Source organism: Aptenodytes patagonicus, chromosome 5, assembly GCF_965638725.1.
Source record: "Aptenodytes patagonicus chromosome 5, bAptPat1.pri.cur, whole genome shotgun sequence".
NCBI classification, from domain to species: Eukaryota; Metazoa; Chordata; class Aves; order Sphenisciformes; family Spheniscidae; genus Aptenodytes; species Aptenodytes patagonicus.
In genome coordinates this window covers 21,314,330-21,341,692 of record NC_134953.1, presented here as the reverse complement: position 1 = coordinate 21,341,692, position 27,363 = coordinate 21,314,330, and the positions used below count along the sequence as shown (strand labels likewise).

Here is a 27,363-nt window from a genome sequence, read left to right as displayed (position 1 = left end):
CCGAAGTGCTTAGATGTGGTTTTTCCCCCCTTTATCTACACTCTTCCTTGTTGTAAGCAGACAATACCATGAAAATGTCATTAAAGGAAAATGGGCTGAAAAAGCTAACCTTATCTCTGCCAGGTATATATACAGCTCAAGCTGTATACAGTATATACAACTACCGTCTACGCAGCATATACGTATACAGTCTCAAGCGCACTCAGAATTACGCTTTACTGCGGGACTCATTTATGAAAATGCAGCCATTCCATACAGAAGTCTTTGGAGAACAAGGCTTTCAAAATGCCTTCTTAGACTCTGCTGGAAAAGTCTTAAGCAAAAAAACCTAATCTTAACACTTTCAGTAAAATAAAAATACAATATCTACTTCCTCCACCTTATTAATATCTGAGTTTCAGTATGCCCTGCGTTGTTTTCTGTTTGTGAGAATTACGTATTAGAAAAAATTGGGATAAACAGTTTCTGGACAGAGTCCCACCCAGACTTGGTAGAAGAGGGCTCTTTTTGGCTCAGTCGACTTCATGCAAGTGTAAGAATGCAGCTGAAGAGTGGATGACTTCGGTTATCAGAGCCATTGGCATTGTACAGAAATTGCATGGAATACCTTCTAATTTTTCTGGGACATTTTGCGGGGATTGAGTTTGTGACTGAATTTGTGACACAGATGAACCGTCATCTGAGAATAATTCCTGTTCAGCATCTGCAGGACAAGATTTGAATTAGTAGCCATGCAAAAGTAAAAATCAAGCAAGAATGTCAGTGCTAGTACTACAAGATTACAGCTCTGCTAGCATTGTGTTGCTCATGCTGACAACATCAAGAAGTTGCAATACACAGTTTAAACTCTATAGAATTATGGATTTACATGTTTTATCTGCTAACAATCATTATATATTAGTTCTTTAATACAAAGCATTAAAAAGGGTGGCAGGGTTGCATTCCAAGTAGCACGCCCCATGGTTTTATCTAGCCGTAAGTCACACAATTTGCTGTTATAGTAAGCTATTATGCTATGTTCCGAATGTGATATACAGCAAAATTGCCTTATTACACAATATTAGTGAAGAAGAACGCATAGTAAGTGTTATTGTTAAAAAAAAAAAAATCAACCCTGCATTAGTAATTCCCTATGGAATAGTAGTACTGGAAGAAGATGTAAAAAGTGGAAGTAGATGAGTCTTGCACATTGGGAGAATAGAAGAAAAATTAAAGAAGCCAAGACCAAACATCTCAGTAAACTTTTGCTCAGCTGGGCACAGACCTGAGCAACTTGATCTAACTTTGATATCAACTTTGAGGAGGAGGTTGGACTAAGATGAGCTTCACAGGCTCTTCCAACCTAAGTTATTCTATGATTCTGACAAAAAAAGTCATTATGTTAAAGGTATTTTTGTCAACCCCATTTCTGTGCAAACCTTTAATTGCTTTAATTTTAGCACTCACCAAAGTAAAAAAGCAAAACAAAACATTTAACAAAAAATTCTACTGTCTCAAGGAATAATTAGTTCTAAAGTAGTTGCCAACAGTATATGCTAATAATTAACATGTATACACTTTTTACAGTAGGTATTTTCAAACTAAAAATGAACTCATTATTAAAATGTAAACCCCAACATTTAAAAACGCACCACTGACCTTCCAACCCTTGCTGCTTGCGCTCAATTGTTTTCTTGTACTCTTCCAGTTCCTTTTCTGTGAGATGGCTGAACGGGTTGGGTGGTGCCGGTGGTGCATGCTCATCATCTTCAAATTGCATTGGCTGGAAAAGAGAAAACCACAAAATTTAACAGTTAAAAAAAGAAGCAAGCAAGCAAGCAAGCAAGCAAGATGTACTGGTACATGGTTACTGTCTCTTTTTTGCCCAAAGTTTGGTGACACCAGATTGGCAGGGAATACAGAAGAAAAACACAGATACATCCAGATGAAAATCACCCCATTTAATAGGAATTCACATAGTAATGAACACTGACTACTGAGCTGTAAATCACCATCCTTTTGCAGCAGCACAATCATTATTTGAGGGGTTTTTTTGTATCAAGGGGGATAGCTTCAGAGTAGAGACCTGCCTCAACAGCTTACACTTCAGGGACTAATACACTCTTCAGAGAAGTGAAAGTCCTTTAACAACAGGGATTCAAAAATAAGGTTTCCCATATTTTCTGCAAACGCTGCAAGTTCTAGGAATTTTTTTGTGGGAAAGTAACTGTGCTCATGCTGCAGTTTAGGAATCTAACTGGAAGAGCTCTTCTAAGATGAATCTTACAATAACAAAATTAAAATTATTCTCACATTGAAAGAAAACTCATTTGGAAAATATACTTTTTGCCTGAAAATAAATAAGCAAACTCAGTGTTATCTCAAAACAATACTGAAAACCAAAATGAAGAAATAGATGTACTAACCCAAGGATGGTTGGAAACTCTTAGAACTATAGAATTCCAATTACAATTCATCACAGTTTGTTATATAACCGAATTAGGGATATCTATACTGTTTCGAAGTAAGTATATTCTATTCAAGAAAAGATTAGTGTGCACAGGTAAGAAACTGGAAACCCTCCCTCCTTCCCTCCCTCCCAATAAGAAGCCTGTTTCTAACGAAAGCTGTCTTCTACATGGTCCCATCTCACCTTTTAGACTCAGTTATTTCTGGGCCTCAATCATTTCCTTTAGCAGCGGTTTCACAGACTGATGAAAAGATTATTTTTGGCACTATGCATTGCAAAGTTCATCACTCTTTACCTTAAATGGTCTTAGACAGGGGTCCTACTTCATTAATTTTAATAGCAGGCAAACTTACCATTCATATCTCTATTTGAAACTAACATTTTAAACCTCTGAAATGAAACATGAATAAAATGTATCACACATCCAAAATTTGGCATTAAAATAATCAGTTCTAACAAAGCATTTAGAAAGAAAATGGCCCAAACTGATGTTTGAAAGACAGGCAGCCAAATAACCCAAAACATTTGTAAATCAATTAATTATGTCCTACTTACTGGACTCGGCTTTTTATCCACAACAATCCCAGCAAGCAGCTGAGACTGTGGTCCTGCTGTCTTTAGGTCATATCGGTTTTGCTCCCTTATCTATACAGAGAAAAAAAACTGCGTTAGAAACAGATATTTCTCTTTAACAAATCCTACGCCCACCAACTTTGCAAAGCCAGTAACACAGGCAGCAGTGAATGGCTGGTGGATGAAGCTGTATGCTGCTGGACCTAAAAATTAAGATCTCTCCTTCCACCTTTGAATGCACTGCATATGTTGTTTAACCCTTCAAGTACTTCGAATATCCACCCTAGTCCCAGCTCCTGCACTTCATGTGAGCCAGTATTTAGAAATAAGCTCCAAGGAATAGCCTGTCTCTGAACCTGTCCTCTCCACCCCATAAATGACCTATGTTAAGCTACTGGAGAGATCTTTGTGGTCACAAATGTTGGTAAAGTTTTTCCTTCTGTGAATAACTCACTATTTTCCCCAAAACAACAGCCCTAGCTTCACACTGTCAGTGCTTAAGAGATTGACAGATCAGATATAAATACAAATACAGATCATATTAAAAAAATTCTACAGCAGATAAATAGGAATAAACTATCTAATGAGACAGTGGCATGCATGAATTTAAAAATCATTATCTGGGACTTGTTATTATTAATCTCTAGATGATTAGAGGGTGCCTTTCTAGTTCTAAGGAAGGGAGTTGCTCCTTCTGACTCCAGTTCAGTCCCCACGGATACTGATATAGTGCCTTCCAAGAAAGAAAAAAATAGGTAATCAAACAAAAAGTGTCCCGAATGTCAGTTATGCCTAGGGTGGAGTATTTGGTCAGTCTGACAGTCAGCGTCTTATGTGCTGGAAGGGAAAAGCAGTGAGATATTTGTGTTTACAGAGAGGTCCAACAATAATCTCTCATTTTCTTTTTTTCCTGCCATTAGGAAGCGGACTGGACCATAGAAACTCCAGCTTAATAAGTGCTAGGAGAATTAAGACAGAACAGAGTAAGATTACAGTCTGAGATTGAATCATGCTGTAGATGACTCACAGCAATTCAGTTCATGTTGACACCTAATTATCCACTAAATATAATGCTAAATAGCAGGGACTACCATTTCCAATCTATCATTTCCAAAGTTAATACTCATCCTTCATTAAACTATTGCATTCAAAATTTTTTTTTTATATATATATATATATATAGCATATATATCTATAGACTTCATGTATATCATACATTTAAATACATGCTTTTTAGTGCCAAAAATCACATACACTGTAAGAAACTTCTTAGTAAAATCAGAACATTTGAAAATGTTATTTTACTGCTGTGTTGAATCATTACTTGACCATATAATTTTATTTGGAAATGTTACAATTTTCATTTCATTACACTTCTTTTACCTTATTTCTCTTTTCCAACACTTCACTTGGGTTTGTGTTTAGAGGAACAAATTGGTTTGGATCTTCAATTTTGATTGGCGTGCCTCCACTAGTCTTGGAGGTGTCATCAGCTTTCATCCACTTAAAGGGGAGGAAAAAAAAAAAAGCTAAAAACCCCAGCATGATGGGGAGGAACATTTCTCAGTGTTGTCTTACTGTTAAAGAAGAGAGATAACGAAAGGACTTTCTGACTTCATTCTCAATTCTACATGACACCCACAAAATAATCCCAGCTCCTTACAAGTCTGTGTGTTTGCCCTAGAGGATTTAAGTTGCCTTGAACATGTATCATCAACATTACTTTTTGTAAACACTGAAATACATTCCTGAAAAATGCAGTACTAACTGTGTACTAATGAAGTCATATTTAGAAAGGATCACGCTTCCTAGTAACTGGCACATAGATCCACCAGCTCCAGAGCCCTTGTTCATGCAATCAACTTCCACCTCTGCTAACCACACATTTTGACTGTAGTTTTTTTCCTTTGTAAGCAGCGTTTTGGATCAGTTGCTGAGGGTGTTTCTCCCAAACTTAAGTTTAGAAACTCGCTAGCCTGCCAGCAGGAGGAGCTGATGCTTTTACAGTTGCACCGTGCAACTGGGAGTAGCCTGATAACAAATAACATGCTTTGTAGTCCCACGAGAGCCACCTCTTTCCAGGCTGGAAACACAGTGGAAGCATCTTGGTGAGCCCAGAGGAGAAGGAAAAATCTTGATCATCATTAAAAGTAGTAGCATGAACAGACTTTTTGAAGTCTGTTTTCAGTAGGCTCACAAACAGGAAAGGTGCAGGTAGAGATGAGTTAGAGCTTGTGACTCCCTTGTGTAGAGAAGAGAACAAACCGTGGGTGATTTAAAACCTTACTATGTTTGGTGGATAATTAATAGCACAAAAAAATATGGTAGAAAAACTGTTTTCTACTTCAGGAATCAGAACAGCTAGTAACAAAAGGGAAATCATTGTTAAATTTTATCATAAGCTGTTACTCCTCCAAACAGTTAAGCCCTGCTTCCCCAAACAGAGCGGGCCCTTAGTACTAATGTCATTAAGTCTCCCCAAAGCCTATTTTTATTTGTTTGATAAACTTATTTGCTAATCCTGTTAAAGATTTCCTCATATAAACTGTGTGTAATTTACTGTCTCTCAAGTTGTGCAAAAACCAAGCAACTGCCTAAAATATCTACCTACCGTGATCTTAGTCCTGGGACTGGTTTCCCCGTTCCAGGACTCCTCAGGCACATTAACTTTCAAGTATGTGTTTGGAGAGTTCAGCCATCTTGTCTTTTCTCTCTGTTGCCTCTGCGCCAGGAATTTCAGGGGGGAAAGCGGGACTGTATCATCTTCAAAGGAAAAGGCGGTCACAGTGGCTGGGATCTCAACATCACTCTTATGTCTGGGTTTTTCTCTGACTAATGGTTGCCTATAGGCATAGCCAGTTCTGTATCCCTATGGAGGAGGGGAAAAAAATTGTTTTAAAAAAATAAAAATAATAAAAATAAAAAAATCAGAAAAAGGTATCCAAAGAAGTCATGGAAGTTTTGTGCTGCCCTATATGCATTAAATAGGTCCACTGAGCATTTCAGAGAACGGGCTAGTGGTGTCGTCCATCATTCATACTATTAACATTCAAGAGACCCATTTAAAATACAGTACAGTAGCAGTTGGACAGGACCCCAGTCACACTTCACCTTCCTCCCACCTTCATGAATGTGTGACCACCAAATGACCCCCTGCTCAGGTTATGACCTAGGCAGCTTTCATGAGGACGTTTATTTGTCTTGCACAACGGCACATCCTAGTTCATGACACTCCCCCATTCCTCACTATTTGTATTAAAGGCTGTTCCAGAATTCATACTGCAATGAAACAGACATTTCAAACAAATAATAAATTATCATCTTATTTCCTAATATTAGAGTTAATAATATAGAGGGAATCTGCTATGTCTATTTACTAGGTGGTAATTAAAATATATTTATACTACTAAGCTACTACAAAGAGCAAATATGTTTGTTAGATGGGTTGGACAAAATTTCAGTTCAAAACGTTATAAATTCTTACCAAGACAGAATACTACTGTCAGATTCAGTGACATAATAAAAACTAAACCAAGCAGAAGAGATTTTATATACAATAAAAGTTACTCCGTCTTCATTTTTAAACTCACAAAGAAACCAGGAAAAATCATTTGCTTTACAGAAGCTAATCCTACACTCAAAAGCTTACAGAGACTATATGGACAACGCCATCAACGTGCTCTCACCAGGTTGTCCAGCATACGCATGAGCGCTTCAAACTCTTGCTCCCCAACTTTCCATTTTTGTTGCGAAGCCATATTAACTCCACCTCCTCCAGTTGCTGCCACAGCGTGTGTGGAAGGCTTGAACTTCTGCAGATCCAGTAGTAGGAGATTGTCTATCCCACCTGCTCCAGCTAATGCATGAACCTAGAGACATCAATGAGTGTATTTCATTTGTGGAAAAGCTTTTGGATTCTCTGCTTTTCTGAATTCACAGGAGAAACATACTTAAACACATGCTGCAGTTATTTCTCAGGCTAGTTTTCTACTGTGCAAAAATGCAAGTGATTCTTACGGAAAGGATGATAATATCTGCTAATAATTGCACTTTAAAAGGAGCAGACTCAAACACTAGCTTTCAGAATACCTTAAAAAGGTCTTTCTAAGTACAAGAATAAAAATTTTTCATTTTTATCTCTGTTTCAAAAGGAATGAGTGATCGAACTCAAATGAATGGCAGGACAAGGGAGGAAAGGAAGGGAGTGGGAGACTGCTATTTGCACCTCCAAACGCCTACTTGGGAGGACAGGATGACTGGAGAACAAGTAAGGGCAAAGTGAGGAAGTTTCTGGGGATGGGCTTAAGAGTTATGGAAGGTGAGGACACTTTCAGTGGTCTCTCTCCACAGGTTATAGATAATAACTACCTAGTTAGGTATCTAGGTAAAGTTAGACAAACAGGAAACAACTGATTTTGGGACTCAAGTTATTTTTAAATATGCTACCCTCTACCATTGCTCCAAAGACCTTTTGTTTATTTGGTTTTATAAATCTTTGTGATCACAGGGAGAAGCTTCTTTCCTTGTCACAACGTTCAGCTTTGATAAATGAGCTGGATGTCGAGAGATCTTCAGTCACACTTCGACATGCAGAGAGTACCACAGAATCTATTATCTGATAGATTCCCTGCATGAAGCTCACTCCCACAGCGTGGAACAAAACCTGCACCCTTCAGAGCGTAACACCACCAATACTCATTCTAGGAAAAGTGATACGGTATTTGTGCTGTTCCTTCTATGTTTTCCTGATTATTCCAATTTCTCTGACTTTGACCTGGCATATGATTACTGGATTCCACAACCCCAAATATTTTGTAATATTAGAGATCTTCCCATCTGGGATGTAATCTATAACTCAGCAGCATAAGTGTTTGAAATTAAATACGGATAAATTCTCTCACCTGTGTTTCACAGGCCAGTTGCACATTGAAAATATAGTGGAATGCTTCTTCCAGTGTCTCTCCTAGTGCTACCACACCATGGTTTCTCAAGACTAATACCTAGTAAATGAAGACACTAATGTTAAATGGTAGAAACTGGCGCAATACATGAAAATTGTTTATGAAGAGCGTGAATGAGGTTGAATACCTTGCAACTGGGTCCAAGAACTTTCTGAAGCTGAATTCTCTCTTCTTGTTCATCAAGAGATCCCTGGTAGTTGTAATAAGCAACATCTCCCAGAATCAGAGCCTCTTGTGATATGGGAAGGATGCCACACTTCATAGATGAAACCTGTTTCAAGAAAATGAAGTACTGCTAATTAGGAAAAAATGAAACTCTTAAAGCCCACATCTCAACCACCCAAGTCTCAGCAGGACGTACTTTGTATCTTTGCTAGAAGAGAGACAAACTATCCATAGTGAGAGCTTAGAAACAATACCTTTTTTTTTTTCCCCTAGTCTAATTTGCAATAGGGTGACAGAGCTGCTGCTACCCAACCTAGGGACAGATTCATTATAGGAAGAGAAAAATTATCCCAACTAAGTTAATTTTTGTGAATTTTATCCATGTTTAATTCTTGGCACAATCCTATTTAATGGTTTTTCCTTCTTTCCCGCATTTATAACTTCAAAAAGCTAGTATAAAAGAAGTTACCCATTCCTTTTTTTGTCTGTAGTCAAGGAATGCATATATATGCATTTATAAATAAAATAATACGAATTTATCTATTTATCTCAAACCAATTCTTTCAAGACTCCTTACATTTTTATCATTGTTATACAGACCATTTTTAACTTATATGTTAACTATGACGTTTTAATAGTGAGGTAAATCCAAACTGAACATAACTGTTAATTAAGCCACTTAAAAAATGGAGTTGCGTAATGCAAATGATGATTTATACAGCACGTTATATGGTCTTAGATGCTATAAATGAAGCCTGTGTAAACTATATACTTTACAGCCGCCTCAACCTGAGTACAATCGTATCTGAGCATCAGTTTTTTCCTACCCATTTCACTGCAGTGGCCCAGCTCTCTTTCTCTGCTTATTTGATAACCTCACACCTTTCTTTACCAGTGTAGAGTCAATGTCAGAAACAAAAATAAAACTGCCACAAGCAGTGATTCAGATTCAGAAGTGTGCTCTAAGTTCATACGGTAAACCTGCTTTCTTTTACTCTTTATGCTAGAAGGAAGACTTACAGCTGCTGTTGCAGGAGTATGTATGTGTATTACACATCTGACATCAGGGCGTGTGGAGTAGATGGCCACATGTGGACTGAATCCTGCACTGTCAATACTTAGAGTCGTACTTCCCTGGTCAACTACATCTCCTAGGATGTTTACTTTAACCTGGAAAAGTCAAACAAAGGAACAATATTTAAAAAGTTTGCGACAACTGCCATTATCTACAAACTACCCTCCCTTTCTTACTTGGTACCAAATTTCCCCCCACATATTTAGGGCTCAGAGCACAAAAAAAAGTAGGAGAGTAGCCATGAATCTGTGCCAATAAACCATCCTGCTGTCCAAGCCCTTGACAGTCGTTGGAAGTCCAGCCATGGAAGAAGTAAAGATAAGACCCTGATACAACATATATTCCTCTTTGATCTGGCTGACCTTTCCTTGTTTCTGATTTTCAAAAATGAATTTCAGTAACATTTCCTACATTTTAAATAGGAAGAAAATTCAGCCTCTGAGAAATCTCCAATGAGAAAATTAAATGCATAGGGGATTTTCAATTTCATGAGAACATTAAAATAATAATTCCAGGATCAACAAAAAACAACAGCAGGGTCATATCAGGTCTTGTTCTCACGTTTGCATTTTGGTTCTGTGTTTGCTGGTGCAATGCTATCAATCTCAATCTGCTACCCCTTCCAACTGAAGGTAGTTTCTTTACAGATACATACTGACATGAAGAACATATGGCAGGTTCTGCACCAAAAGATGCGTGATTTAGAAGCTACCATTGCCTAAATGCCAATCTGTAACTTCACCCAGCTCCTTTGCTGGGCCTGGGGAAGGTTATTCAACTTTATTTCCCCACTTATAAAGATAAGAGCTGATTCTACTAACACTACTCCTACAGAGTCATTTCATATGTATTACCATATTGTCAGGTTATAAAAGGTTGCTGTTACACTGAGACTATTCGATGAGCTTCATTAGACAGGAAAACAAAACTTTGCTGCTCCACACTGAAGCTGAAGACAAAGCAACAGAAAGCAAAGCTAAACCCAAAAAGAAATGCTGAGGACAAAGGATGCTAGTATCTAAATAGTTAATCAGCTTTTCATCTGGTGGGTAAACATTAAAAAACAAACAACAGCATGATTATAGTTCAGAAGTCCATTTTAGCAGCCACAAAATTCTTTTAGAAAACAGGTTGAGCCTTGCTGGTTATTACAGCAGGTGAATGACGTACCAAATTAGAAGCTGAAGCTTCAGAAAAGGACAGACCTCTTGGAATGATTAGAATATGGTCATGTTCTTTGCTTACTCTTACCTGCAAAGGAGGAAGAAAATGGATTACTGATCTATTTTTGAATTTATGTTATTCAGGGGGAAAATTAATTTGAATGAATAGGTAAGATTCCAAATAAAAATTTTTATTCTCTAAAATACTTACTGTGATATAGGCATTTGGCAAATGTGCCCACCCAAACAAGTCAGCCAATCTATATAAACTTGCTAACTTGCAACGAGTAAGTTTTTCTCCCTTAACAAACGAGGAGGTATCTATCCCAGGTAGATCATTGATGGGTGTAATCATTCCATGGCCTGAAAAAACAGATAAAAAAAAAGATGATGACCAGTCAGACAATTAAATAACTTCTAGCTATGCCACTGATCTTCCAGAAGCAGTGTATTTAAATTGTGAGCATAGCAGTACCAGCAATTATTAGACTGGAACTGCACTGCTGGATTTCTAAGGTCTTTACTGAAACCTCTGTTACTTTAAGACAGTAGGAACCATACCCAGAATTTAAGTCTTCATCTCTTTTCAAACACAAGAGAGGTGAAATACCGGTTTCCTTTGAAGTACCACTCGGATTTTGATCTCTCTCCTGATTCAAGTTCCTATACGGGACTTGAACTGCGCTTTAAGACATTTGCCACTAATGAAGTATTTTTACACGTTACTTTGAAAATTACAGGACAACACATTCCTGCTGGATTTCTGACACCAATATAACTAATCTGAAGAGATGGCTCAGTCTGAGCACTTTAATTTAGTCCTAATGAAGAAATTAGGATTAGTGCAAGAGTTCTCAAACAGCTAGACAGAAGAGATCACCTCTTAACAGAGAAAGCACACAGATCAATTTCTCTCTTTGACTTGTGACTACACAAACATACACTTCTCCCCTTCATGAATGCGTGATATCCCTTTGAGAGCTACAGGCTTTGCTTACAGGGAAAGTTAAAACCGGAAGAGGTAAAAGCCATTTTGGTTTTCAACAAAAAGAGTATGCACTTTGAGATTAGTTGCCCTGAGTCCCTGAGCAAACACAGCAGAGACACCAGTTGGACCTGCAGTCTCACTAACCAGCCAGAGATGCGGAGATAAGATTATTTGGGCACTCTGTTGTTCTCTTCCACCTGTTTTGTTAAATGAACTCTGAAGAGCCATTTTGGGACCAATTCTCAAAAGATGCTGAATGCTGACAGCTGCCACTGTACTTCAGGCTTGTAAGCTCCCATATGATAATCCACCCACAGAACTTAAATCGACTTTAATGTTTCAGTGCTTCATGACTTGGAAAGAAGAACTTGGGTGTTATCTGAAAGATCCTAGTGACATCTTTATAACTAGAGTGCATACTACAAGCTGTTTTTAACTGTGGGAGCTGTTTGTGTAACAATTCAGTTTGCCAGGCTATTCCCTCCACCTCCCCTTTTTTTTTTTTACTAATAATTTATACGCAAGACTAGAAAAGTAAACAATCTAAACTGTTATGTATTTCACAACTCATGTTAAACTGCTAATAGTAATGGGGTGCAGCATTTTGTTCCCTATCTCAGTTAAACTTTTATTAGCAAATTCTAGAATAACTGAGTGTGAGGACTCCCAACATTTTGGATATCATTATACGATCAAAGAATTTGAGAGAAAGAAGCCTAAAAAGGAAAGTTAAGGCCACCATCTGTACTACTTCACAGCTGAAGCAAGCTCTGACAGAACTTTTATTCAAAGAAAGAGGAGATCCCAGCATTGCTAAGCCCTGGTGATAATAAAAAAGGAAGAGAAAAAGTGCAATTATATGCATAATTCACTTACTGAGCGAAGATGAGGAAAAACCTGCAAAAGAGCTTGCTGTAATGTATTCAGCAATCTGCTGTAATGCAAGCAGTCCAGTGGGGTTATTGCCCTTCTTCATCTGTTCTTGAATAAGGCATTCCAGATCTTCTCTAAAAGCCTGTAGAAACATTTGAGAATCATCAAGGAAACCTGGCTTTGATAGAAATAAGATTATTATAGGTGGGGCTGGTAGCTTTGCCTGTTATTAATGTTACATGACACTTCCCCTTAGACATTGTTTTTAGTTGCTTCTAACTTTGCCAAAATTCAACCATCTCACATAAACTTTGTATGCTAAGTATTGGCAATTTGCAGGGTGGGAGGAAGGAATTTGGTCACAGAGGGTTAACTATTTCCCAGAACAAGACAAGATAAAATGTATTTTTGTAAATGATAACAAAAAACATTTTTATCAATAATTAAAGAGTTCTCCATAGTTTGGAAGGGGTACTTGAAATTCGATCAGGATGTGTTGCTTTTAGTGTTGGATATTTTTTAATTCTGTAATCCCTCTGAAAATCCATCCAAATTTGATAAAGTTATAAACAACTGGAAAACTGGAGCTCATCCATGCTCAAGTAGTATCACAGACATGCAAAAACTAGAAGGAACACTAGGATGTCATTTCCTCTCTATTTCTTTCCTTCTCCCAAAGCAAAAAACCTTTCCTTCCCTCTTCTCCTGTATAAAATATCTGCAACCCCAAGAGATAAACTCATGAAAAAGGTTTTCACAGTATCAAATTTTATATACTATGCACCGTGGACAAAGCCTGTTCCTTCTAGATGACAGACAGATTAACCACTATCCACAACAAATGCCTGTCCTAGGACTACTTCAGTCTTGACATTTCTAGACTAAGTAAATTCTGTTCCTTCAAACTTTCCTTAGAGGTTATATTTTCTAACCCTTTCATTATTTCTTGGCAGCATCTTCCAGCTTTTGTCTGAACGAACAGTACGCAAAGCTGCATACAACACGAGCTGAGGTGTATTGCGAACGCTCTTGCTGGTTCATTCCAGAAAGACATTTGGTGTCTTTACCATGCAGCTGACTCCTATTATAACTCCAGGCTATTCCCAGTATGTAATTGCTCCTTTCAGTTTGCCTTCCTTAGCAGAGTACTTGCTCTCAATTAAAAAAGGAAATAGTTCTGTATGGCAAATGTAATTTCTTCACTGAATTTTAATTCAGTCCTCCAAAACACCCACTTTGTTGGGTAAAATCCACCAATCTCATGACATAGTCTGTTCATCCAACAATTTTGACTCTAAAAGAGAAGAGTGCTACCAGACCCCCAAAAAACATCCTCAAGGCTCTACTTGATATGGCCTCTCAGCTGGACAGCTGAGCATCCATAAGTACACTTTGATTTTCAACTTTTGAGACACCTTTGCTCCTCCTTAGATTAATTTTGTCAGGACCGCGTGTGGTATACTTGTAAGACTAGCCAGATTTCCACAAGTAAAGCCTCTAAAAATTCACGTGGACTGACTGCAGTGATCTGTTACATGGATGTCTCTGTGCAGACCAGACTACGCATGCAGCATCTCCCAAACAGCTGAACAACCTCTTGCTAGCCTGAAGATACACGGGCAAAGTCAGATTTTTCTCTTTAGTGGCTGCTGTAGGTAAGATCTATGCAGCAGCAGAAGGGAGCAGATGGGGAAAAGGAAAGAAGAAACAGGGAATCGAGTGAGGAAGGGAACCTAACTGGGACTGGGAGAAAAGAAGTGGAGGTATGGGAGGTGGATCAGCACTGGGAGCCTGTAAGGGAAACTGATGGGAGGTAATTATGGGGAGGTAATTGCCAGAAAGGCAAACAAGGATTTGTGGAAAACAGCAAGTGGTTGGAGAAAACATCCTGACCTTCATCCTTCATCTATCAGCAGATGACTGTGAAACCCACTCCCTTCAATCTGATTCAGCTCCGAGGATGGCCGTCATCATCATGACTCCATGTGTTCCAGTGGCAATGTGGGTACCACCCTTACTGACAAAATTACGAGCACTGTCCCCAGCCTGGAACCTGAACGTGGCTGCAAGCCCAGACTGCTGGAAGTCAGATATGCAGAGGGTGTTTCTTTGCCCCTCTTGAACACAGATAATAATCTTTAAGCCTACCCCAGTCATCTCGTCCCCATGCCTCATTTGGCACACAGTGGCTAGTTCTCACTAGAAAACAAATTCAGTATTTTTTCCTCTTCTCATGGCTTAACACGTGGCCCTGTCCCTTTTTTGCATGCTACTCATACTCTGTTGAGATGACAATTGTTATTTATCTGACAAGATTTTCTCTGGGCAGATAATTACTGTAAATCCAAGTGCTTCACAAGCATTAACTTACTAATCCCCAAAAAATGCCTTTAAGGTGCAGCAGGGCCCTGTCATCATTTCCACAGAACAGCAGCGAGGAGGTCGAGGTCAGATGCTTCCACCAATTTGGGACATTCATTTTGAGAGGCCCAGAGCCCCATTTGCAGAGCACTGGGCAGTAAGTAGTTTCTTACATACTCAAAGCACAACTCTCAGTGAAAATTCAAGTGCAGCACTGTTTTAGCACGCACTGCCGTACCTCAGGGTAACAAGGTGGATACACAGAAAATCACAATCTGAAAAACCAGGAAACACATGATTCAACATCACTCATGACAGCCCAGTTTAAATTCTTGAGGCTGGTTACTACCTGAATCTGAACATCTCTCACTACAACCAAAGTAGTTTTGAATGAAATTCAGATGCATGTGATTTATACAATCCCCTGTAGAAGACACAAGGATTTTTCACAGAACTAGAAGAAAGCAAGCATTTTGGTGGTCGAACAGCTCACGGTGCATAGAAAAAGGAGCCAAGGTCCAAACTTTATGTTCTACCAACCTGCTTGAAAGCGTATAAAGTGTAAAATAAAAACAGAGTTACTTCCTTGGCCCTTTACACATCATATCCCTCACATTACAGAAGGCTTCCCTCCCCCAAATCCCCAAACCACATAAAACAGACTTTCAAGCACCAGCCATCCCAGCGCCAGCTCGCTTTTCTGCTAATAGTTCACCATGTGGCTACAGTTTTATGGCACTTTCTCCTTCTGTTACTGTGATCTATTAAGACTGCAGAGACAACGACTGGCCAATATATTTCATCAACAAGCTATACTAACGCTTATTTTCAAATTCTGTCATTCCAAAATATTAAATTACTTCTCAAATATTCCTGGAAGAGGCCTCCTGCAAGAAAGCTCTGCCATTTCACACTCTGCAAGGCTGAAATGCTCTTTCAGTCTTGTTTACAATCTGTATATAAGGAAACTGCACATTTGTAGTCTCCTGGGGGCCATGCGGAAGACAGAATTCACGAAATTTATGGAAGTATTTGCTTGGGAGGAGATGGAGAGAAACAGTTATCTGTATTATATTAAATCACTCTCACTTCAATTCAACAAGGACTATAAAAAGGATCTGCAAAAACATTCACAGTAAACTCTTATTAGTCATATTCAGACTTTTTTTTTTTTTTTTAACCTGTACAAGTAATGTTACTTCTATAGCCAAAAAAAGGTAATGTATTTCGGGCAACTTTTGACAAAGATTTTTTGGTTTATTTCTTATTGTATTTTTAATTCTTCTGCTTTCTGATCATGTTATTTTCCTTGTTCTGAGCTTAGTTTTGCTCTCTGATGCTAACAGCAGTATATTATACACTTGCTGAGGCTACTACAAATGAGGATTTAGTGTTATATCAACAATCTTGTTAAACCAAACAAGCAGCTTTCCTTAAAAATAATTTCAGAAATAACAGAAGATAGGTAAAAGCCAGGGCAAGTAGCAAACATGGAGGTTTGGGACGAGCTGTAAAACAGAGGTGAGGATATGGATGAAGTGCATAAAATAAAGTATGCAATTTATCCACATGCCAATGCGCAACAATGTTTTCTAGCAGACTGCAGCCTTCAGCGTGTCACGCACATGACTCACACACATTCCTCCATGCATATTTATGAATATTTCAATACCTTTCGTTCATTGCTACAGACCTTTAAAACTCAGATCTGTATGTCCTTAGATAGACATCCCACATGTACTAACACATCCTTCCTCTGTTTCTGATAATTCCCGATGGGCTCATATGAAGGGCATCACCTTCTTCTGGACAACAATTTACCTTAAATATTAGCCATTAAATGAATGATATTTATTGGAGCTTTCACTGTACAGCACTTATTTCTGTAAAACCATTAGCGCACAGGGCTCCGATTTTGCGATCTGCTTCTGAAAAGCTGACTTTAGCCTGGAGTCCAAGTGGTTTGGTTTTGCTTTCATTCACAAGACCGTAACATATATATGGCATTACACTGCAACTGCCCACAAGTGACCAAGTAAAAGTCATGCTTGAGAGAGATGTTTTCAACAAGATGACAAACACACTGCTCTGCCACAAAGCAGATATTTTTCAAATGGAAAGGTCACTAGTAATTTCAGATGTAGTATTTGACAAGAAAATGCTGAGAAAGGAAAAACTGTACTGTCAGATGAATGAAAAATTATGTTATTCAGCTGTATGCTCAGCATTGCTCAATAAAGAGAAAGTTTCAGCTTTGGGATTTAAATAGCTCTTTGGGTACATGTGGGGTTTTTTTTGTTTGTTTGTTTGAAAACACTAAAATTTTAGACATAAGATGATATAATAAGAGCAGTAATTTTTTTTTTTTTTTTTTTTTTTTTACAGTGGGGTACTGAGTCCCAAAGTAAGAAGCACAGCACCTCGTGGCTGCCCACGCTGCCTGTCAACACAGCTGCACCACTTCTGGACTCAGCCAACCTGCCCGTGCCTGTACCAGTGCTACAGCAAGGCTGCCGCATGGATAACGCACCCCACCGTAGCTGAGAACTGTTTCCTGTTTGCACAAGCATCCTTCTGTCTTCAGTGAGCTCACCTGCCCAGCCAAGCACCAGTGTCCCTCCTTGTTTGTGCTGGAACAGCACTTCAAGCATCCCGCTGAAAGTTTGCATAGAAAACAACCCGTGGTATGAAAACTGGGCCCATGACAGCTATTGGAAAGAAGGCCAAGCAACATTTCAGACAAGATGCACAACTAGGTTGATGCCGAGTAGAGCTTTTATTCACCTGGCAGCAGCCAGCCACCTAAGCAAACAGCCTGACCTCCGTACGCAGCAGGCTGCAAACTCCCCTTCCACTACTGCCAGCTGAGGCTATTCTCTTCAGAACTGCAGTGGGCTGAACTACACTACGTTACACCAGAGGAAAACATAGTTTTGCACTTACACCATGAACCCAAGCATCCCCTGCATAGCCAAGCCTGCCAGCTGCTGACCTGACTGCCTTGGGCTGGCAGTGCCTAGCTGCTCTGCTCCCATCTCACCCACCTTCTGAATGCCACTCCACTACCTTGCACTAAGACATGAATTTCCCCAAAACTCACCAGTAAAAATATACAGGGCAGCTCAGCCTGTTCCTAAAACCGTTTCTAGAATTCCATTGTTTCTAAACTTTCTAACTCTTTCTAAAACTCCAGCCAGCTCTTTTACACCAGCTTAGACAGCCTTACACGGTACTGCAGCCTGCAGAACAGATACAGCTTTTATTGATAGAGTCATTAGTTGCATGATTAGGTCAACATCTTTCTAACATCGTAAAATTACTTCTCCAGAAATATTTGTTATCATAATGCAAATACACATCATAAACTCAAGCAGCTTCGATGCAAAAGTCTTTCAACTTAGACCTGCAAGGGCTCTCTGAAACTCAAGAGTGAAGTTACAAGCTTCAGTTCTGACTCATTTACTTCCATTTGCTTTCAGAAGGACAGTCTAAGTGTGAGCTGACAGTTTAAATTGGGGCTTTTAAGAGTCAAAACAACATTCGCACGTACCAGTTGACAACTGGTATTTTTCAGTCAACATAAGCAGAAAAACTAGAATAACCAACTTGCTAGAAGAACCTATTTTACATGTATACACGTCTATATATAGCACAGAACAATGAAGTTGCTAGAAAATTTTAGTATTAATCTCTTCATCTTGGTAGGCAGCCCTCTGAGGATGTTAAGAAGTATGGAGACTCATAAGTATTTTGACTATCTTTCTATGCTGTTTCTTGATTGTTGACCATTGATTTCTCCATGTAGTCCTTATCCACTCAAAAGAAGCAAAAATAAAATAATAAGAAAAAAATTTTCCCTGTAAATAGAGAAAACAATGGCATACAGGTCATCTGCAAATACTCCACACCATCGCAAACCTTTAAGAGAAGAAAGCATGTGCTCACATTAGGACTAATTACACTAAGGTCCAAACAGTTTGACAAGTCAGTCTACAGGAAAGTAGCTAGACAAGATATGTGAGGTCCCTACATTTAATAGCAGCACTGCTCTTAGCCTAAAAGCTGCAGAATAATACAAGAACCCCCTTCACCTATTTTCATTTTTGCCCATTTTTGATCAGAGTTTATGTATCTTAAATCCATTTTTAAAAAGGGTCTAATTCAACTTATCTATGTATAAATGCACCCACAAAGAGTCTCTAAGCCAAATCACCACCATTGAAGAAAATTTTCAAAACTTAACTGGTATTTTGTTCTTGAGAGCGAAGGGACGTTAATTTTAACTCCTGTGCTGTAAACGCAGCTGCCCGTGGAGAGGAAGACCTTCACCGAAACAGCCGATACGGCTTTGTAACAGGCTGTTTCAGGACTGGAGTTTAGATACAAACAACCGGTGCCCTAAGTGGAAAAGGGTGGAGTTGGCCACAAAAAAACCGCCAGTGAGTTAAGGCTGGCGGGGAGAAGATAAGAGTCACAAAAAGTGTTTGTTAACACCATGGGAAAAAAAAAAAAATGGGGCTTCTGTGTTAAGACAGAAAGAAATAGGCTCAGTATTAAATATGGGGAATTAGGTAAAGTTATAATAAACTCTTCACTTGCAGTGAAGTGTGTGGATATCTGGGCTAGATTCAGTGACTTGACTGAGAGCAAGCTGGTCCCATACAGAGCTCAGCCTGCACCGGTTTTTCCAGCTCCTCTAACCTGGTACACACCAGCTTCTCTCCATGAGCCAAAGCAGCATGTTTACTCCCGCGATAAGCAGCCTAGAGATACCCTATGATTAAAAGCAAAACTTGAAGCACTGAATTCCTTTGGAAAGCCCATCTTCAGCACACCCAGCTCCCAAAGTCCCAGTGGCAGCAGTCACCACACTCACACAACTGCTGCTGTGAATGGGGGGTCTGGGTCCCTCCCTCGTGTTTGCTCATGGAGTAAAGCCACGCTATGCATCTTGCTAGATAGAATATAAGGCTACGACCTTATTGGCATCACAGAGACATGGTGGGATGGCTCCTATGATTGGAGTGTTGGGATGGAGGGATACAGGCTCTTTAGGAAGGACAGGCAGGGGAGACGAGGAGGGGGTGTCACCCTCTATGTCAGTGACCGGCTGGAGTGCATGGAGCTCTGCCTGGGGATGGATGAGGAGCCGACCGAGAACTTCTGGGTCAGGATAAAAGGGAAGGCAGGGACAGGTGACATTACAGTGGGGGTCTGCTACAGGCCACCTGACCAGGAAGACCGAGCGGATGAGGCCCTCTATAGACAGAGAGGAGCAGCCTCACATTCACAAGCCCTGGTCCTCGTGGGGGACTTCAACCACCCTGACATCTGTTGGAGGGACAACACGGCAGGGCATAAGCAATCTGGGAGGTTCTTGGAATGCGTCGATGATAACTTTCTTCTCCAAGTGGTAGAGGAGCCAACGAGGAGACGTGCTATGCCGGACCTTGTTCTCACCAACAAGGAGGGGCTGGTGGGGAACGTGAACCTCAAGGGCAGCCTGGGCTGCAGTGACCACGAAATGGTGGAGTTCGAGATCCTTAGGGGACCAAGCAGGGCGCACAGCAAGCTCACTACCCTGCACTTCAGGAGAGCAGACTTTGGCCTCTTCAGGGATCTGCTCGGTAGAGTACCATGGGATAAGCCCTGGAGGGAAGAGGGCCCCAAGAAAGCAGGTTAATATTCAAGGATCACCTCCTCCAAGCTCAGGAGCGATGCACCCCAACAAAGAGGAAGCCAGGCAAAAACGCCAGGAGGCCTGCCTGGGTGAACAAGGAGCTCCTGGACAAACTCCAACACAAAAAGGAAGCCTACAGAGGGTGGAAGCAAGGACAGGTAGCCTGGGAAGAATACAGAGAAATTGTCCGAGCAGCCAGGGACCAGGTTAGGAAAGCTAAAGCCCTGATAGAATTAAATCTGGCCAGGGACATCAAGGGCAACAAGAAAAGATTCTATAGGTACGTGAGGAATAAAAGGAAGACGAGGGAGAATGTGGACCCTCTCTGGAACGAAACAGGAGACCTGGTTACCCAGGATATGGAGAAGGCTGAGGGTATTCAATGACTTTTTTGCCTCGGTCTTCACCAGCAAGTGCTCGAGCCTCATCGCCCAACCCGCAGAAGGCAAAGGCAGGGACTGGGAGAATGAAGAGCCACCCACTGTGGGAGAAGATCAGGTTCGAGACCGTCTAAGGCACCCGAAGGTGCACAAGTCCATGGGACCCAATGAGATCCATCCACAGGTCCTGAAGGAACTGGCAGATGAAGTTGCTAAGCCACTATCCATCGTATTTGAGAAGTCATGGCAGTCCAGTGAAGTTCCCACTGGCTGGAAAAGGGGAAAGAGAACCCCCATTTTTAAAAAGGGAATAAAGGAAGACCTGGGGAACTACAGGCCAGTCAGTCTCACCTCTGTGCCTGGGAAGGTCATGGAACAGCTCCTCCTGGAAGCTATGGTAAGGCACATGGAGGACAGGGAGGTGATTCGAGACAGCCAGCATGGCGCCACCAAGGACAAGTCTTGCCTGACCAACCTAGTGGCCTTCTGTGATGGAGGGACTACATCAGTGGACACAGGAAGGGCTACGGATGTCAATCTATCTGGACCTCTGTAAGGCCTTTGACACAGTCCCCCACAACATCTTTCTCTCTAAAATGGAGAGGTATGGATTTGATAGGTGGACCATTCGGCGGATGAGGAATTGGTTGGATGATCACATCCACAGGGTAGTGGTCAACAGCTCAGTGTCCAGATGGAGATCGGTGACAAGTGGTGTCCTGCAGGGGTCAGTGTTGGGACCAGTACTGTTTAATATCTTCATCAGTGACATAGACAGTGGGATCGAGTGCACCCTCAGCAAGTTTGCAGATGACACCAAGCTGAGTGGTGTGGTCGACACGCCAGAGGGACAGGGTGCCATCCAGAGGGACCTGGACAAGCTGGAGAAGTGGGCCTGTGTGAACCTCATGAGGTTTAACAAGGCCAAGTGCAAGGTCCTGCACCTGGGTCAGGGCAACCCCCAGTATCAATACAGGCTGGGGGATGAAGGGATTGAGAGCAGCCCTGCCGAGAAGGACTTGGGGGTACTGGTGGATGAAAAGCTGGACATGAGCCAGCAAGGTGTGCTCACAGCCCAGGTGGCCAACTGTATCCTGGGCTGCATCAAAAGAAGCGTGGCCAGCAGGTCGAGGGAGGTGGTTCTGCCCCTCTACTCTGCTCTGGTGAGGCCCCACCTGGAGTACTGCATCCAGCTCTGGAGCCCTCAGCATAAGACAGACACGGACCTGTTGGAGCAGGTCCAGAGAGGGCCACAAAAATGATCAGGGGGATGGAACACCTCTCCTGTGAAGAAAGGCTGAGAGAGTTGGGGTTGTTCAGCCTAGAGAAGAGAAGGCTTTGGGGAGACCTTCTTGCAGCCTATCAGTACTTAAAGGGGGCTTATAAAAAAGATGGCGGCAAACTTTTTAGCAGGGCCTGTTGCGACAGGACAAGGGGGAAGGGCTTTCAACTAAAGGGGGGTAGATTTAGACTAGATATAAAGGAAGGAATTTTTTACAGAGGGTGGTGAAACACTGTAATGGGTTGCCCAGAGAGGTGGTGGATGCCCCATCCCTGGAAACATTCAAGGTCAGGTTGGCCGGGGCTCTGAGCAACCTGATCTAGTTGAAGATGTCCCTGCCCATGGCAGGGGGGGTTGGACTAGATGACCTTTAGAGGTCCCTTCCAACCCAAACTATTCTATGATTCTGTAACTGCTGAAATTTAAAATGCTAGAAGAAATCAAATTTCAGTTTATCAGGGGTCTTACACATTTCCGAGCATGATTAACTGTTTTTTTCAGTAAGCACAGGAGTAGGGAGAGTGGGAGAACACGTGGTGGCAATGCATCAGGACAGACGACGGGCAGAGCTCTCACAGGGCATTCTGGATGCAGCCAGAAGGAAAGTCATCAGTCACAACCTTCCAGGTTTTTCCAGGCACTGTAAGAGCATGTAATAAACCAAAAGTTTATTTAACAGCCCAAAAAGAAAAAAAAAAAAAAAAAAAAGGACTTAGAAATTAATACAGCTTTTAATTGTTATTAATTTCTTGTACGGCAACGGAAACCCCTCTTCCTGCTCTCACCAGACCAACTTGATGCCTTTATTGGGCAGAATTTACAAAACTAGTGAATGAAACAAAAATGGTGGATTTTGTTAAAATGCATTTTATTTTATATCTCCTTATCACTTATCTAGGGAATTAATTCAGATCAGAGTGTTATTTATAATTAATAACTTCAAATACATATAGGACTATAGTAAAGCCGTTAGGCAAAGGAGGATGGATCCGATTGTTTAATGATTTGAATCATCTTAAGAACATAGTGCCAAAAGTACAACAGGATCTGCAGACACCCCCCAAGATGACAAAAACCCAAACCCAAGCAGTTAACAGCCAGCAGGAAGATTAGAAATATGTATGGAAAAAAAACCTCAATTTGGAAACTGTTGGCATACATATCTAATGAAAACCACAGTTCAAACCAAATGGAAAGCAGCAGTATGGAAATAAGAGAGGAGTGAAAAGGTAACTCATTTTTGATGCAAGGAAACAGGGAGAAACTCAGAATTGCATTTGTGGTGCAGGACATGGGTATGAATTGACCCTGTACCATCGCAGCTACAGAAATGGAAGTTAGGCAATGGGATTTCTTGGTTTCTCATAGAGATCTAGTGGATGGCTTTGATTTAAGACAGCATTACCCTGAGCACAGATTCTCCCCCACTTAAAATGCTGAACTTGCCCGGCCCCCTGTTCTGCCCTGGGCTCAGCGGGATATTGTCACAGCTCAGAGGGGATCTTTAAGGGACGTTTTGTGGCCTTCCTTAAATGACGTGCCAAGTTGAGCTCATCTCCCCCAGTGAATGAAATGCTGTGCAGGTTGTATGACGAAAGCATGCGATTAAATAAGCTATTGCAATGAGCAGAGGATCACGACTCCCCAGCAGGAAGTCAGGAAGATGTCAGAAGATCGAAGCCAGAGGAGGGAGCTGCAATGCGAGAGGCCTGCCCAGCGAGGAGGTTCCCAGGGGATGTATAAAGTTGTGAGCCCTTCCCGGCCAAAGGGTGATGCTCCTGAAGGATCTGAAAGGCTTTTGAACTTGTGGGGAAAGAGCAGTGGAAGCTGAAACATGTGAGGAACTGAAAGGACTTTGATATTTTAAGAAAATAAACTGTCCCAAATAGGAGCAGTGTTGCGAAAATATTGGATGTTTACTCAATACAAAATAAAAGTAAGCTAGACAAGTGCAAAAGCTGGGGAAAAAAAATAAATCAAACCATCCTTCATCTCTGTCCTGATGGTTTGAAAATAACATAGCCAGAAAAAAAAAAAAAAAAACCAAGTGTAGGTGGGTTTGCTTGTTTTTGCAGAAAAAAATCTGCCTGCATGCTAAGACAGACCTCTGAATAGAGGAGTTGCTAAGCAGGACTGTTATCTCCCCACTTCTTTGGGCAAGACCAGCCGGCATGGGAGGCAGGGGTGCATGTGCATGCACAAGGCAGGAAGGAAGAGAGGCACGGGAGAGAAGTACATTTTTAACCTCAGCATAAAAAAAAAAGAAAAAAGAAAAAGAAAAAAAAAAAGGATTTTTGCAATCCAGATGGCTAGACCTGAACCAGTGCCCTCATGTAATGGCAGCACTGAGCCAGAATCTCCCCGAACACCCTGCACAGCTGTAATGGATTGGTAGGCACTCTCTTTATCCAACACGAAATTAAAGCAAAGCATGACGAGATCCTGCCAGCAAACTGCTCAGCTTAAAAAGAAACAAGCTCCAAATAACTGTGTGTTTCGTATGTAAAAATGGCAAGTGCACATTGAATGGGTCTCAACAAGCCATGAGAAACTTTTGCTGGTAAATTCAAAACATAAATTGGGCATTTAAATTCCAATAACCAGGCATTTTTATGTTTACATATTTCAGCTGTTCAACTCATCACTTTATACACAAATTTGACTACTCCAACTTTTTCTTACATCAATAAAATAAGGAACTATATCTCATATAACAGTATACCTTATGTATAAATTAAGTGAATGTATCCTCTTCCATTTCCACTCTGACCTGTAGCTTTTCTTCAAATACAGTGATAGAAAGTGGATGTAAGCTATCCTTCAATGCAGTTTAAGCTGTGATCCTAATTTCCCATCAGGTTACACACACAGTCCTGTTAGCTAAAGCCTGTAGTTAGCTTTCCTGCTGGTTAGATAATTCTTTCACACGGTCTCACTTCACTGGAAGCAGCGTGGTACTGCTGCCTGCTCGCAGAAACAGCTGACACCTTCCCTGGCCGCTCTGGGAGGGCTGCAGAGAGTTTCTCCCTGCTGTATGTTCATGCAGCTCCTTGATGCTGAACTGACTGTTCAGTCTTCACATGCGGTAACTGTGCAACCATTGCTTTTTTGAAGCTTCTCGTTGTCATGGTGAGGGCACCAGAGAAATGCCAGAAGGAAATGAAGGCCAGGAAGACTTGCATACCATAACTGAAATAAGGGTTTTGATGATACAGCAAATAAATGTTTGCTCTTTGAAAGAGGTAGTTACTCTGTGTAACAAGCAATATATGATTGCTTAGCATATAAAAAGACAAAACTGTTTTTAAGTCAGAGTTAAGTTGGAAAATCTAAAAAACCACAACCCATGTTTTCAAGTTTTGGATATATTACAGGTCAAGTATCTCAGACCCAATGTAAAGCAATAAAATTAGTCCACTGCATAAATGTAGTGCCTTTCCTTTAAAGATAACGACACAGTACCTGAGCCTTCTGAAATTGCAGACATTACTGAAATAAACTTAAATGGCTTTATCTTAAAGATTGGCCAGCAGTACCTCTGGATGCTATCAGGCTGCTCAGACCCAGCTGATCTTAAATTTCTTTCCACCTTTCTAACAGACACAGAACAACAAACATGTGGGTCATATCAGATCCTCCAGGCCATCAGATGCTCACAGGTTACATGCAGTATTGAGCAAACATGTCTGAGAACTCACTTATAATGTCAGGACATTCTTCGTGGGCAGTGGTCATAAAACTATAATTTGTTTAAGACTTATTATGAACAGACTCTAAGACATTAGCAAACATCAGAGGCAAGGGGAATAGCTTTTCAGCAGCTTTTAAATTATTTAATTTAGGAAAGGGAAATTGCACATCAGAAAGGAGTAGTCAGATTGCACATCAATACGTGCATCAAACGGCACATCAGAGAGATGCAGCAGTTTGATGTCTGAAGGTGTCTGGCCAGGACTGTAGCCCTTACAATAACATGCACTGCACAAAATATACCGTGGTTCCTGAAATATATTCTCTAATTTATTTTCTTGCTAAAGAATTTAGATTTTCCTACTTGAAAGAAAGGAAAGAGCTTGTTAATAAAACAGATTAAATCAGTACCTAAGCTTCCTAGTATATGACAGCGATTAACCCTTTAGTTTTACACCATAATTCTTTGCTCGGAGAAAGTGCATGTTCAAACAAGCTCACCTCAAGTCCATACATACTTATGTATTTTTAAGAAAGGTATTATCCTTGCTACATACACTTCATATTTACTAATACTTGCCAGATGACTCAATGACTATTTCTCTGATCTGAATGCGTATATCAAGACTGGGTGAAGATATGAATGCATATATCTAAGACTCGGTGAAGATTTACCAGCGAGCAGGCTCTTCTTTAAAATGTGTCTGATAACCTCTCTTCCTCTTCTTCCAAAACACCTTCAAACTATTTCCTCCTTGTTGACTGGAATAAACCAGAGAAGCAACAAAGCTCTATGCAAACTTCTGACACAATGCAATTCTGCAGCTATAGAACAAAAACATTATGCACAATACTCGTTAATTCAATCCTGAACCTGTGTTACACAGACCAGTAACAGGAAAAATGCTTTCTGGCCCTTTTGCAGCAAATATTATATTCAGGAGGAGACAAGGTAATCATTTTCAGTCCTGACTCTCAAGAACAGAAGAAATTTTTTTACACTGAGGGTGGTGAAACACTGGAACAGGTTGCCCAGGGAGGTGGTGGATGCCCCATCCCTAGAAACATTCAAGGTCAGGTTGGCCGGGGCTCTGAGCAACCTGATTTAGTTGAAGATGTTCCTGCCCACGGCAGGGGGGTTGGACTAGATGACCTTTAGAGGTCCCTTCCAACCCAAACTATTCTATGATTCTAACACCATGGCACATCGCAGCTGGAACCTGGAAGAAATAATACAGTTTCTATTCCCAAAACAGTTATAAAATTTGCTTGATGGACATTCAGTCACAGATACTGTATCAAAAATGCTTTTATTTCCTCACATGAGAAATCATAGCAGGGTTCCTCTAAATTTTCTGTTTCAAGAAAAGAGACAATAAAAGGAGATACTTAAGTGAGGGGAACTAGTAGCTCAGACACCTCCTCTTCGTGCCTGATCACACACTCAGCTCCCACGTTCCCGATCCTCCCTGGCAGATACCAAGAGCCAAGCAGGCAGCAGGCCCCTGGCTTATTTGGACAACTGTTCCCTTACACAACAAAAACTTGCAACTTATTGGCAGCTCCAAACAGTCACTTTCCAAAAAGTGCTGGGCTCAGCTTCTCTTGCAGCACAACACTAACAGCAGCCCAGCGGCTCTTTGTCCTCCAGCCTTCTGTTAAAACAGTTACCTAGACTCAGGGGTTGCCCCTCTCCATCCCCCTTCCTAAAATCTGCACGCTG

The 27,363-nt window shown here is 40.8% G+C and overlaps 1 protein-coding gene across 6 annotated transcripts in view; it reads right to left on the bottom strand.

The window, feature by feature from the left end:
• The window catches only part of ADD3 (adducin 3), a 116,951-nt gene that overhangs the window by 2,481 nt on the left and 87,107 nt on the right, over positions 1-27,363 (bottom strand). For 5 of the 6 annotated variants that reach the window (XM_076338977.1, XM_076338978.1, XM_076338976.1 and 2 more), the window contains 12 exons: positions 12,251-12,389; positions 10,598-10,749; positions 10,394-10,474; positions 9,169-9,318; positions 8,111-8,254; positions 7,924-8,022; positions 6,709-6,891; positions 5,634-5,891; positions 4,406-4,525; positions 3,005-3,094; positions 1,639-1,762; positions 608-703 (listed from right to left, as the gene is read on the bottom strand). In XM_076338977.1, the coding sequence (XP_076195092.1) occupies positions 608-703; positions 1,639-1,762; positions 3,005-3,094; positions 4,406-4,525; positions 5,634-5,891; positions 6,709-6,891; positions 7,924-8,022; positions 8,111-8,254; positions 9,169-9,318; positions 10,394-10,474; positions 10,598-10,749; positions 12,251-12,389 (1,636 nt within the window). The remainder of the gene's footprint in view (positions 1-607; positions 704-1,638; positions 1,763-3,004; positions 3,095-4,405; positions 4,526-5,633; positions 5,892-6,708; positions 6,892-7,923; positions 8,023-8,110; positions 8,255-9,168; positions 9,319-10,393; positions 10,475-10,597; positions 10,750-12,250; positions 12,390-27,363) is intronic. The other variant, XM_076338981.1, reaches the window with a different exon arrangement.